Here is a 13,531-nt window from a genome sequence, read left to right as displayed (position 1 = left end):
TGAACCCGGGCTAAATCATAAATACAGTAAACAAAGTTCTTGTTTAAGTAATTCTGTGGGAGTGTTGTTTTTTTTTACATTATCAGCCAAGTGAAGACTGGAGACCAAAGGTAAAGACAAAAAGGTATATTACATTGTATATTGTGAAATTGTTTTTAAGGTTTTTATCGCACACTATATTACACCACAGTTGTGTCAGGGGGATTGAGAAAAATCAAAGGGGTAAAAGCAGAGTACAGGCCCAATTAAAATACAGCAGCTCCTTCGGGGGTCAGTGATACAATTATAATAGAAATTATCCAAATGTTTTTTGTTCTTTTGGATCTTCAAATTTTCGGATTTCGAATTTTTGGATTTTCGCACTTTCAAATTGTCGGATTTTCTCATTTCAGATTTTTGTTCTTTCGAATTTTCGTTCTTTTAGAAAATTTGTTTTCGAAAAAATTCCTTAAACGGTCTTTCATCAGTTTGGATATTTCCGAATTAACAAATATGCTGAATTTTGGCAAAAAAAAACAAATTCGGAACAAAATGAATTGCATATGTCTATTGCCAATCTGGGTTTAGAGTATGGATAAAAGATTTAGTGACGTATAATAGTTTGGGGAGGTAAATCTGATCCAAAAGAGTGACAGCAAAAGAGGACGTGGCTTTAACAGTTTCTTAGAATGAAAGCCCAGTTGGGAGCGATGGTTGCAGCTAACTAGAAGTGAAAATGAAAGAAATTGTGATAAATACAGATCACACAGCCATTTCCGTGCACTGAAGCAAGTTACAGACACAGAGTGACATCCCCGGAGCAGAGAAAAAAAAGTGATAATATAGCTATGCAAGACAATGGATGTTCAGATGGAGGGGGTTCGGATCCACAGACAGTAGGAATGATAAAACAAAATAACCCGTAAGTACTCTAAAGTGACTAACATGTCCCTTAGATTAACCACTTAGAATGGCCAATAATAGGGCTTTGTTATGTGCCAGTCCCCCTCACTTTTAAAGGGTGGGTTCCCAGGAGCCTTTTGTCATTGTGTGTTGGAGAAGTTTAGAGAGAGAGCTGATAGTCTTTGTAAGGAGAGTTAGTTGTTATACAGCACTCTATATTGTGATATATGTATATTAAGTAAGTTGTGGTATATATAAAAAATAAGTACACCCCTTTGAAACTGACATGGGGGGTTATTTACTAAAGGCAAATCCACTTTGCACTACAAGTGCACTTGAAAGTGCACTGAAAGTGCACTTGGAAGTGCAGTCGCTGTAGATCCAGAGGGGGACATGCAAGGAACATAAAAAACAACATTTTAGCTTGCACATGACTAGATGATAAAATCAGCAGAGCTTCCCCTCATTTCAGATCTATCCCTCAGATCTACAGCGACTGCACTTCCAAGTGCACTTGCAGTGCACTTGTAGTGCAAAGTGGATTTGCCTTTTGTAAATAACCCCCATGGTGTATTCATTTTCATGATGTAAGTTATGGAAAGTTCATGTTTTTCATATAGAAAATAATAATGCAATTACCAGCTTTTCCAATGAATAAAACCTCAGCTATATAATGTCTGGTGTTCTCTTTCTATTGATGTGTGTAGTGTCATCATACACTAGATTCCAAAAAGTATTAGGACACCTGCCTTTACACGCACATGGCATCCCAGTCTTAGTCTGGAGGGTTCAATATTGAGTTGGCCCACCCTTTGCAGCTATAACAGCTTCATCTCTTCTGGGAAGGCTGTCCACAAGGTTTAGGAGAGTGTCTGTGGGAATGTTTGACCATTCTTCCAGAAGCGCATTTGTGAGGTGGAGCACTGATGTTGGACAAGAAGGCCTGGCTCACAGCCTTCACTCTAATTCACCCCAAAGGTGTTCTATCGGGTTGAGGTCAGGACTCTGTGCAGGCCAGTCAAGTTCCTCCACCCCAAACTCACTCATCCATGTCTTTATGGACCTTGCTTTGTGCACTGGTGCGCAGTCATGTTGGAACAGGAAGGGGCCATCCCCAAATAGTTCCCACAATGTTGGGAGCATGAAATTGTCCAACATGTCTTGGTAGGCTGACGCCTTAAGATTTCCCTTCGCTGGAACTAAGGGGCCAATGCCAACCTCTGAAAAACAACCCCCACACCATAATCCCCTCCTCCACCAAACTTTACACATGCCAAAATGCAATCAGGCAAGTATCATTCTCCTGGCAACTGCCAAACCTAGACACGTCCATCAGATTTCCACACAGAGAAGTGTGATTCGTCACTCCAGAGAACACGTCTCCACTGCTCTAGACTCCAGTGGCAGCTTGATTTACACACTTGCACCACATCTGGTTGATGTAAGGCTTGAAAGCAGCTGCTCGGCCATAGAAACCCATTCTACTGTCAGCTTCAACATGCGCTGACCCTACTCTGTCATTTTACATTGCCAACCACTTTTGTTCCCAGTTGCTTCCACTTTCTTATAATACCACTAGCAGTTGACCATGGAATATTTAGTAGCAAGGAATACTCAGAAAAGCAAACTCCAGAGGAACAGGAGGGTCCGGCTTCAGCGTAGAGACACGTTGTTCGAATACTAAACCAAAGATGCACAGGCCTAATAATACCTAGGTTCAGGGCAGATTGGCTGGAACCCGAGCAGCTCAAAGAGGAGGTAAAACCCGGCGCCAGATCAATGTACCGTATATACTCGAGTATAAGTCGTTCCGAGTATAAGTCGAGGCCCTAATTTACCACAAAAAAATGGGAAAAACTAATTGACCCGAGTATAAGACGAGGGTGAGAAATGCACAGCTACTGTAAGTGGAAAAAGAGGGTCAACAATGCCCATTTGCAGCATCACTGTGCCCATTTGCAGCCATAGGTCCCCTGAACTTCAAACTCAGTAGTTAAGGGTTCCTAGATGCCTCCTAGCTGCAGCCAAAATTTGGGGTCTCTGAACCCAAAGGGTCCCGAAATGACATTGCTGCAGATAGACACAGTTGACCAAATTTGGGGCCCCATATCTCGGGGCCACTTAGTGCTAAGAACCCCAAATTTGGTGTGCAAACCCAGTGGAACTAGCACCATAAACTTTCCAAAGCTGGGGTTTCTAGCACCAAGTGGCCCCAGGCTTTGGATATGTTATGGTACCAGTTCCACTGGGTTTGCACACCAAATTTGGGGTTCCTAGCACCAAGTGGCCCCCGAGATACAGGGCCCCAAAATCGGTTCAGAAAATGTCAAGCACTTTTCTGCAGCAGAGAATGACATTTTCCGAACCGATTTTGGGGCCCCGTATCTCAGGTCCACTTAGTGCTAGGAACTTCAGCTTCGGATATGTTGTGGTACTAGGTCCACTAGCAAATTTGGGGTTTCTAGCACCAGGTGGCCCTGAGATACGGGGCCCCGAAGTCGGTTCGGAAAATGAATTTTTTTGCTGCAGAAAAGTGCTTGACTCCAGTATAAGTCGAGGGGGGCACTTTCAGCACAAAAAAATGTGCTGAAAAATTCTACTTATACTCGAGTATATACGGTACATTTAACCGTAACAGAATGCTTATGATTTGAATAGATATGTGTGATTCGTTTTGTTATAAATCGAAATTTGGACGAAATTTTTATTATTTGGTGATTCGGATGTATACAAATCTCCAAATCACAATAGTAACAGATTTCAACTAATCTGAAATAAATTATAATGAAAACAACAAATTAATTTGTTTCATTTGGATGACGGGATGCAATAGTTTGAGCTTTTTGGTAATGTGTGCAGCATCCAAAACAACATAACGACATATCGAATGATCCAAATTGTTTCAGATCCATATCGTTTTTATGTTGTATTCACTTTTTTCAATATTATAAAGAATGCACTACATATGTGATGGAAACATATTGCAATAAATACAGTAAGGTATAAAAGTGAAAAATCACTACTTGATTTGGACGGAGGTTGATCCATCAAAATCTCCGAATCATAACATAACAAATTAATCTGAAATGTATTTTAAATTAAAAATTAAAGTGACTGTAAAGTCTCATTTTTTTTCCTATAAAAATAACAAACTTTTTATACTTGCCTTCTCTGTTGCAGTGGATTTGCACAGAGCAGCCCGGATCCTCCTCTTCTCGGGTCCCTCTTTTGTGATCCTGGCCCCTCCCTCCTGTTCAGTGCCCCCACAGCAAGCACCTTGCTATGGGAACACCCATTCAGATACGGAGCCCCGACCCAATCCGGCCCCCTCTCTCCAAGGATTGGCTAGCTGAATTTGATTGACAGCAGCGGGAGCCAATGGAGCCACTGCTGTGTCTCAGCCAATCAGGAAGGAGAATCTCAGGTGGCTGAGACACTCATGGACATCGCTGGAGAGAGAGAGAGACCTCAAGTAAGTGTTAGGGGGGCTGCTACACACAGAAGGATTTTTATCTTAATGCATAGAATGCACCTTCTGCCTTTACAACCCCTTTAACCTCCCTGGCGGTATGATTATTTCAGATTTTTGATGCTCAAAGCGGTACAATTCTTTTGCATAGAAATTTGGCATTTTAGGATGACTACATTGGAAGGTATGGGTATAGGCCCAAGGATGATGCAGTGGATACAAACACTATACAAAGGCCCCACAGCGAATATAAAAGTAAATGGAACATTGTCAACCCCCTTTAAAATGTACAACGGGACGCGACAGGGGTGCCCCCTGTCTCCGCTATTGTTTGTGCTGGCGCTGGAACCCCTTCTGGCGACGATACGGGGCAACGCGAATATAGGGGGCTTCAATGTCGGAGAACATGAACATAAATTAGCTGCATTTGCTAATGATATATTATTTTATGTATCAAACCCCCGAATTTCATTGCCTAACCTATTGAAAGTATTAAAGGAATATGGAGAACTTTCTAATTTTAAGATTAATCCGGGTATATCCGAGATATTAAATATAAATGTGAATCAAAAAGATGAACATAGTTTACAGCAAGAGTTCCCGTTCCCATGGAGGAAGACGGAAATAAATTATCTAGGAGTAAAAATAACAGCATCTCTGGGGAAAATATACCAAGCAAACTATATTCCTTTATTGGAGGAAATAAAAATAGAAATAAAGAGAATAGCAGCACGACCCCTATCATGGATGGGTCGGATTAGCGCTTTAAAGATGATAGTGCAACCCAAAATCACGTACAAGTTTCAGATGCTCCACATATATATATATATACCCCCAGCGTATTTTAGAGTTTTAAAAGCTTTAATCACAAAAGTAATATGGCAAAATAAGAAACCTAGAACCGCACTGGTAACTTTAACCACTTCAATACCGGGCACTTAGACACCTCCCTGCCCAGGCCAATTTTCAGCTTTCAGAGCTGTTGCAATTTGAATGACAATTGCGCGGTCATACAACACTGTACCCAAACAAATTTTTTATCATTTTGTTCCCATAAATAGAGCTTTCTTTTGGTGGTATTTGATCACCTCTGCGGTTTTTATATTTTGCGCAACAAATAAAAAAAGACCGAAAATTTTGAGAAAAAAAAAAGTTTTTCTTTGTTTCTGTTAAAAATTTTTGTAAATAAGTACATTTTCTTCTTCAATGACGGGCACTGATATGGTTGCACTGATGGGCACAGATAAGGTGGCACCAATGAGGTGGCACTGATGAGGTGGCACTGATGAGGTGGCACTGACAGGCACTGATGATGGGCACTGATAGGCAGCACTGATGGACACTGATAGGTGGCACTGATATGCGGCACTGATGGGCACTCATAGGCGGCACTGATGGGCACTCATAGGTGGCACTGATGGGCACTTATGGGTGGCACTGCTAGGTGGCACGGATGGGCACTGATGGGCACTGATAGGTGGGCACTGATGGGCATGGATGGGCACTGATAGGTGGCACAGACGGGCACTGATGGGCACTGATGGGCACGGATGGGCACTGATAGGTGGCACAGATGGACACTGATGTGTGGTACTGTTGACACTGATTGGTGGCACTGATGACATTGATGGGTGGCATTGCTGGGCATCACTAATTTATAATGGTGCCAGTCAGTGCCCATTTGTGGGCACTGATTGGCACAGATTGGGCACAGACTGGGCACATGTGGATGGCCATGGGGTACATACCTGGCCATCCACATGTTTCCCGCTTCCCTGGTGGTCCTGGCGCTTCCCTGGTGATCTAGTGCGGGCATATGAGGGGGGGGGGCTGCGCTGATAAACAATCAGCGCAGACCCCCCCTGTCAGGAGAGCCGCCAATCGGCTCTCCTCTACTCGCGTTCTATCAACGGCTTTTCCTATTGACATCGTGATCAACCGTGATTGGACACCGCTGATCACGTGGTAAAGAGCCTCTGCCGGAGGCTCTTTACCAAGATCGGTGGAGCGGTGTGTCAAACTGACACACCTCTCCACCGATCACTGCCATGCGCTCCCCCACGTGCGCATGGTGGCTGTTATCTTGAAGGACATCATATGACGCCCAGTCAGGATAACTGAACCACCGCCCGGCCGTCATTCTGCTATAGGCCGGGCGGGAAGTGGTTAAAGAAAGAAAAAAGTCAAGGAGGACTAAAAGTGCCAGACTTCAAAAAGTACTATGAGGCGGTCCTATTAACACGAATGGTGGAATGGGCTAAACTGAATAATGAGAAGCGGTGGGTAAAGATTTAGACAATGTCTAATACACAATTAGGTAGAAATATATGGACACCACCACAATATAGTGCATTAGGAGAAAATACACATACACTGACATGGATTGTATTTAGGCTTTGGGACCACACATAAGCAGAATAAATGGGAAAACAATTCACCATTGATGGCACTAAAGGAAAATAATTATTTTGCACCAAGGAAAAGTTCAGTAGGGGGGAACTGGATAGAAAAAAAAAAAAAATAACGAGATATAACACAAGAGGGGAAAATGTGTTTATTTCAAGAATTAAAACTTAAAAAAGACGTGATGGAGGTCAACGAATGGCATTACTTCCAGCTCAAGCATTTTGTAGCAGCACTTCCACACCCGATAAGAGATGGTGATGATCTTACACCATCTGAGCGACTGTGTACCACGGAAAAAGTACGTGGGAATATTTCTCGGATCTATAAAATCCTCATGGAAGTAGAGGGGCTGGAAATCCCAACATATATAAAAAAGTGGGAGGGGGAACTGGGGAAACGAGGAAAGAATCAAGAAGTTGGAAAAATCCTGAGACTTGTCCATGGCTCATCAGTCAATTTTGGAATGGTGGAAATGAATTATAAGTGCTTAACTAGGTGGTATAGAACCCCGGATTCATTAGGGAAGTATCAAATGGGACAGACAACGGAGCGTTGGCGAGGGTGTAAACAAACTGGAACTATGGCGCATATATGGTGGGGTTGCCCTAGGATCAGGCTATACTGGAAGGAAATATTAAGATATATTAACCACTTCAATACAGGGCACTTAGACACCTTCCTGCCCAGACCAATTTTCAGCTTTCAGCGCTGTCGCAGTTTGAATGACAATTGCGCGGTCATGCTACACTGTGCCCAAACTAAATTTTTATCATTTTCTTCCCACAAGTAGAGCTTTCTTTTGGTGGTATTTGATCACCTCTGCGGTTTTTATTTTTTGCTAAATAAATAAAAAAAGACCAAAAATTTTGAAAAAAATAAAAGTTTTGCTTTTGTTTTTGTTAAAAAAAATTGTAAATAAGTAAGTTTTCTCTTTCACTGATGGGCACTGATAAGGCGGCACTGACAGGCACTGATACGGCGGCACCAATGAGGTGGCACCAATGAGCGGGCACTGACGGGCACTGATGATGGGCACTGATATGTGGCACTGATGGGCACTGGTAGGCGGCACTGATGGGTGGCACTCATATGCAGCACTGATATGCATTGATAGGCGGCACTGATGGGCACTGATGGGTGGCACTGGGTGGCACTGGTTGGCACTGATGGGCAATGAAAGGCGGCACTGCTGGGCACTGATAGAGTGGCGCTGATGGGCACTGATGGGCACTGATAGGTGGCACTGCTGGGCACTGATGGGCACTGATACATGGCACTGATGGGCACTGATACGTGGCACTGATATGAGGCATTGATGGGCATCCCTGGTGGCACTGGCAGGGGTAGGCATTGAAGTGAGCACTGACTGGCAGCTGCCTGGGCACAGATTGGCAGCTGCCTGGGCACACAGTGGCATTTCCCTGGTGGTCTAGGGGCATACCTGGTGGTCCAGTGTGGATCGCTTCCCTGGTGGTCCTGGGCGGCTTCCCCGGTGGTCCTGGGTAGGATCCGAGGGGGGGCTGTGCTGATAAACAATCAGCACAGACCCCCCCCTGTCAGGAGAGCAGCCGATCGACTCTCCTCTACTCGCGTCTGTCAGACGCGAGTGAAGAAAAGCCGATCACCGGCTCTTTCTATTTACATCGTTATCAGCCGTGATTGGACACGGCTGATCACGTGGTAAAGAGTCTGCGTCGGAGACTCTTTACCTAGATCAGTGTTGCAGGGTGACAGACTGACACCCCGCAACAACGATCGCCGCGATGCACGCCCCTGAGGGCGCGCAGAGGCTCGATATTCCTGATTATGTCATATGACATCCGATCAGGAATATCAAACCACTTTGCCGCCGTCATTCTGTAATAGGGCGGGCGGCAAGTGGTTAAGGAGATTACGAATATAAATATACCTGAGGAACCATGGGCATGTCTATTTCATGGGGTAGACACCTCAATAAGGGAATATAGGAATTTGATGTTACCCCATATAATGAATGCCGCAAAAACTCTTATGCCCAGTACACACGGTCGGATTTTCCGACGGAAAATGTGTGATAGGACCTTGTTGTCGGAAATTCCGACCGTGTGTGGGCTCCATCACACATTTTCCATTGGATTTTCCGACACACAAAGTTTGAGAGCAGGCTATAAAATTTTCCGACAACAAAATCCGTTGTCGAAATTTCAGATCGTGTGTACACAAATCCGACACACAAAGTGCCACGCATGCTCAGAATAAATAAAGAGATGATGCCCCATTTATAGTCCCAACGTATGTGTTTTACGTCACCACGTTCAGAATGATCAGATTTTCCGACAACTTTGTGTGTATGCAAGACAAGTTTGACAAGTTTGAGCCAACATCCGTCGGAAAAAATCCTAGGATTTTGTTGTCGGAATGTCCGATCAATGTCCGACCGTGTGTACAGGGCATTATACCCAAAAAATGGAAAGAAGTTGAAAGCCCAAAAATTAGAGAATGGTTTGATAAAATAGAAGAAATTTTTAACATGGAATACTTAAGACATAGCCGAGAAGAAAGTAGAGAGGGATTTATAAAGAGATGGGAAAAGTGGAAAAGGTTCAAACTGAGGAAGAATTATAGTGAGGTAAAAAGTCCCTAGAGATGGGGGGAATGAAGCGTATAAAAGGGTGGGGAAATAGGAGGGGGAGTAGGGGGTGGGGAGGGGGGAATGGGGGGGTATGTCATTGGAAATAATGCTATGTTAAATAATGTATATCCCTTTGGCAGGGAAAGTGTTTTGTATATTGAGAAATATTGAAGAAAAAAAAGTAAAAAAAAAAAAAAGAGATTTGGCATTTTATATTGTAGGCCTGTAATTCTTAGGAATAACACACTTAAATCTGTCCAAACAAGAGTCTAGTAGACATCCCGGGTAGGATAAAGTTTGAAACACATAATCATAAATTATAATATAATAAATAACTATAAATAATTATAACAAATAATAATATAATAATAATGAAAATTATTCAATAATGTAATCAAATCAAAAACACTGAAATTTGCTCAGTTGCAGAATTGTCGCTGTCGTCACTTTCAGTGTTTGATGACGAATTTCCCCACAAATCACTATCGCTCAATTCTGCAAGTGATTCTAATTTATTATCACTGTTTTCTAGCTGGTCTAAAACTGCTTTTGATGTAAATGGACGGTTTTGGTTGCCATGGACAATCTCCAGTTTCCAGGCAGAAAGAACAGTATTTATAATTATAAAACTACATGCAGGGCACTGGACAAAACACTGGAGACAAAATGGAGGTGAAATAAATTGATACAGTTATGTAATCTGTAAGATTACAGTGTACTGTATGTATTGTGTGTGTTTCACTTCTTGAATTTGGTGCCGTGCTCCATCCCCGTGCGTCACGCCACTCACAGGGAACGGATCTCGGCTCTGTGATGAATCGAGCAGAGACACAGCCACCGCACACAGCGGGAGGTCATCTCAGGATCCCGGGGACAGGGTAAGTAAGCTGTACCTGGACCCTGCGATGCGTTCCCGAGTCTGGCTCGGGGATACCGCTTTTGGTACTGAAAATCCACCCTGAGCCAGACTCAGGAATACCGCCAGGGAGGTTAATCAATTTGTTACTTTTGGATACACTTAACTGCAGTCAATATCATCCAATCACCTCATTACATTTCTTTTTGTGTGTTGGACTAGCAGGTATGCCCCGTACACACGGTCTGATTTGACGACGGAAAATGTGTGATAGGACCTTGTTGTTGGAAATTACGACCGTGTGTAGGCTCATCACACATTTTCCATCGGATTTTCCAACACACAAAGTTTGACGGAAATTCCGATCGTGTGTAGACAAATCCGACGGACAAAGTGCCACGCATGCTCAGAATAAATTAAGAGATGAAAGCTATTGGCTACTGCCCCGTTTATAGTCCCGACGTACGTGTTTTACGTCACCGCGTTTAGAATGATCGGATTTTCCGACAACTTTGTGTGACCGTGTGTATGCAAGACAAGTTTGAGCCAACATCCGTCGGAAAAAATCCTAGGATTTTGTTGTCGGAATGTACGAAAGAAGTCCGACCGTGTGTACGGCGCATTAGAGTGCATAATCTTCTGAAATAACTTACGAAAATATGAATTGATTCTGAACAATTAATATATGAAACAAATCCTTATATATGAAATTAATTCCAAAAATGAATCATTTTAACATAACATAACAAATATGATGAATTAAAATGATTTACTTAACGAATGAATACGAAACAAAACACATTTTTCCATTGTGCACATCTCTAGATTTAAAGTAAAACTGGTAATACATGGCTGAACCAATTCCCCCATCTACACAATCGATGTGGATGGGGGAATCCTTTCCACTGTGTTATTGTATTCTGGCAGTGGGGACTCCTCCACTGTCAGAATACACTGATCGTTACTGCAACCAATTGGCTGTAGCACTGATCAAAGGTAAGTTTTCCAGCAAGCCTGTTCAAGAGAAGATGATCATTAGATTGACTTCTCTTGATCAGAAATGGCCCTAGATAGATAAAAATTTGGCTGGTCCCTACTGAACCCGCCCAATTTTGCTTAGAGCAAAACTAAAGGGAGGAATACTCACCTTCTCATAGCTCTGGCATCTTTTCCTATGTGCTGGGTTTCAGACATATTCATTGGCCAATAAAGGATGACATCACTTCTGCACGTGCTCAGGAGCTAGTCATTCTGGCACATAGGGTCAGCTTGGCTGCTGTAAGCTGACCTCCGCATACATCATGGGGTCACTGTGAGCAGGTGGGTGGTTTTGCTTTTTTGCAGAAGAGACATTGCATGTCTTTTCTGCAATAAAATACCTCACAGTGTATCATTATGTAACTTTAAGACTTTATTGAGTTTGAGAAGAAGATGATGATTATGGAGGTTTGAAGGTGTAGCAGGAAACATTCTGAAATACACCCTAACCTGGATGCCATATATAGGTTCTACTAGCCATATCCAAATAATCTGTCCATGGCTATCACTTTGGACAAGTGTGCAAAGTGGTGGGAGTTATAAGAGATGGAAGTGGTGAGATAGCAAACAATGGTTAGGAGGGTGGGGGTACTAAAGAGGAGCTCCAGGCTTCTGTAGATTTTTTTTTTAAAGTTCAGCAGCTACACATACTGTATCTGCCCTTTAATATTAGGACACTGACCTGTCCAGGAATCATTCTCTGCATTAGTGTGATAAATCTTTCCTGTTCGGCTCTCCCCACCCAGCCCCCCTAAATACTTACATGAGCTTGATCTCGATCCATCGATGTGGTCAAGAGCAGCAGCACTGCTCTCTCTTTCCTCATTGGGCATGGAGGTAGCAGTGGCAGCCATTGGCTGCTGCTGCTGTAAATCAAATCCAGTGAAGAGGGAGAAGGGGGGGGCAATATATGCACACAGCCTGGCTTTGGATTGAATCTGCATGAGTACCTCCATAGCAAGCAGATTCTTATGGTGGCACTTGGAGATAAAAAGGAGCCAGGAGTGCCAGTGGGGACCCCAGAAGAGGAGGATCTGGGTTGCTCTGTGCAAAACCACTGCACAGAGCAGGTAAGGATAACTTCTTTTTTATAAAAATAAAAAATAAAGTAACCTTTACTAGCACTGTAAGTACAGATAATAATAGGTTGGGATGCAGGAAGAGCAATAGGGGTTTGGGAATGGTAAGTCTGGGGCAGTGGGTAGGCTGCCCAGGTGCTGATAATTTATTGAGTTTAATTATACCCTATAATATGTCCTAATTTTATTAAGGTTAATACCTCTCTCCCTCTGTTTTAGCAGTAATGAACAAATAAACAAATCCCCAGGATTTTTATTCTGGGACAAGAATACTGAGATAGAGTGGCTGCGAGATTTTCTTCCACAGACTTCCATCACCGGTGCCTCTATTTGCTGTGTTTCACATCCTCCTGGGGAGGACTGGAAAACTCTAGCTGAGAGGTCCTCCCCCATCATTCTGTGTCACTCGTTCTCTACAAACACTGAGTGGACCTGTCTAGAGGAATTCCTTACACACTGCAGTGGCTTACCTGGTAAGTAATATACAGTGCTAGATAGATTTCATCTGAGTTTATTTGGAGTTACAGCATTGTACTATATGTAGGGATGAGCTTCAAGTTCGAGCCGAACTCATGTTTCACTCGAACATCGGCTGTTCACCAGTTCGCCGAACAGCGAACAATTTGGGGTGTTTGTGGCAAATTCGAAAGCCGCGGAACACCCTTTAAAAGTCTATAGGAGAAATCAAAAATGCTAATTTTAAAGGCTTATATGCAAGTTATTGTCATAAAAAAGTGTTTGGGGACCCGGGTCCTGACCCAGGGGACATGTATCAATGCAAAAAAAAGTTTTAAAAAAGGCCGTTTTTTCGGGAGCAGTGATTTTAATAATGCTTAAAGTCAAACAATAAAAGTGTAATATTCCTTTAAATTTCGTAGCTGGGGGGTGTCTATAGTATGCCTGTAAAGGGGCGCATGTTTCCTGTGTTTAGAACAGTCTGACAGCAAAATGTCATTTCAAAGGAAAAAAAGTCATTTAAAACTACTTGCGGCTCCCGTTTACTTACCCTTAAAACATTTTAAATCTCTAGAGTCCCTCTTAAAGACATTCTTGTGGGGAAATAACAGGCACAAATTGGCATGGCAAGCCCTCAAAAATCCAACTGATCTAGGTGGCACTGCTCTACCCGATTTTAATTTATACTACATTGCAGCACAGCTATCCCAGCTTTTTCATTTAGACAAAACCGA

At 42.9% G+C, this 13,531-nt stretch overlaps 1 protein-coding gene across 1 annotated transcript in view; it reads left to right on the top strand.

The window, feature by feature from the left end:
- Positions 1–653: 653 nt before the first annotated feature.
- LOC141147921 (uncharacterized) overlaps positions 654–13,531 on the top strand; it is an 80,068-nt gene continuing 67,190 nt past the window's right edge. The window contains exons 1-2 of the mRNA XM_073635079.1: positions 654–901; positions 12,561–12,814. Of these exons, the coding sequence (XP_073491180.1) occupies positions 828–901; positions 12,561–12,814 (328 nt within the window). The 5' untranslated portion in view covers positions 654–827. The remainder of the gene's footprint in view (positions 902–12,560; positions 12,815–13,531) is intronic.

Source organism: Aquarana catesbeiana, linkage group LG06 (assembly GCF_042186555.1).
Source record: "Aquarana catesbeiana isolate 2022-GZ linkage group LG06, ASM4218655v1, whole genome shotgun sequence".
In the NCBI taxonomy this organism is placed as follows: domain Eukaryota; kingdom Metazoa; phylum Chordata; class Amphibia; order Anura; family Ranidae; genus Aquarana; species Aquarana catesbeiana.
The sequence above is the reverse complement of the archived record's forward strand: the minus strand, read 5'-3'. Positions and strand labels throughout refer to the sequence as shown.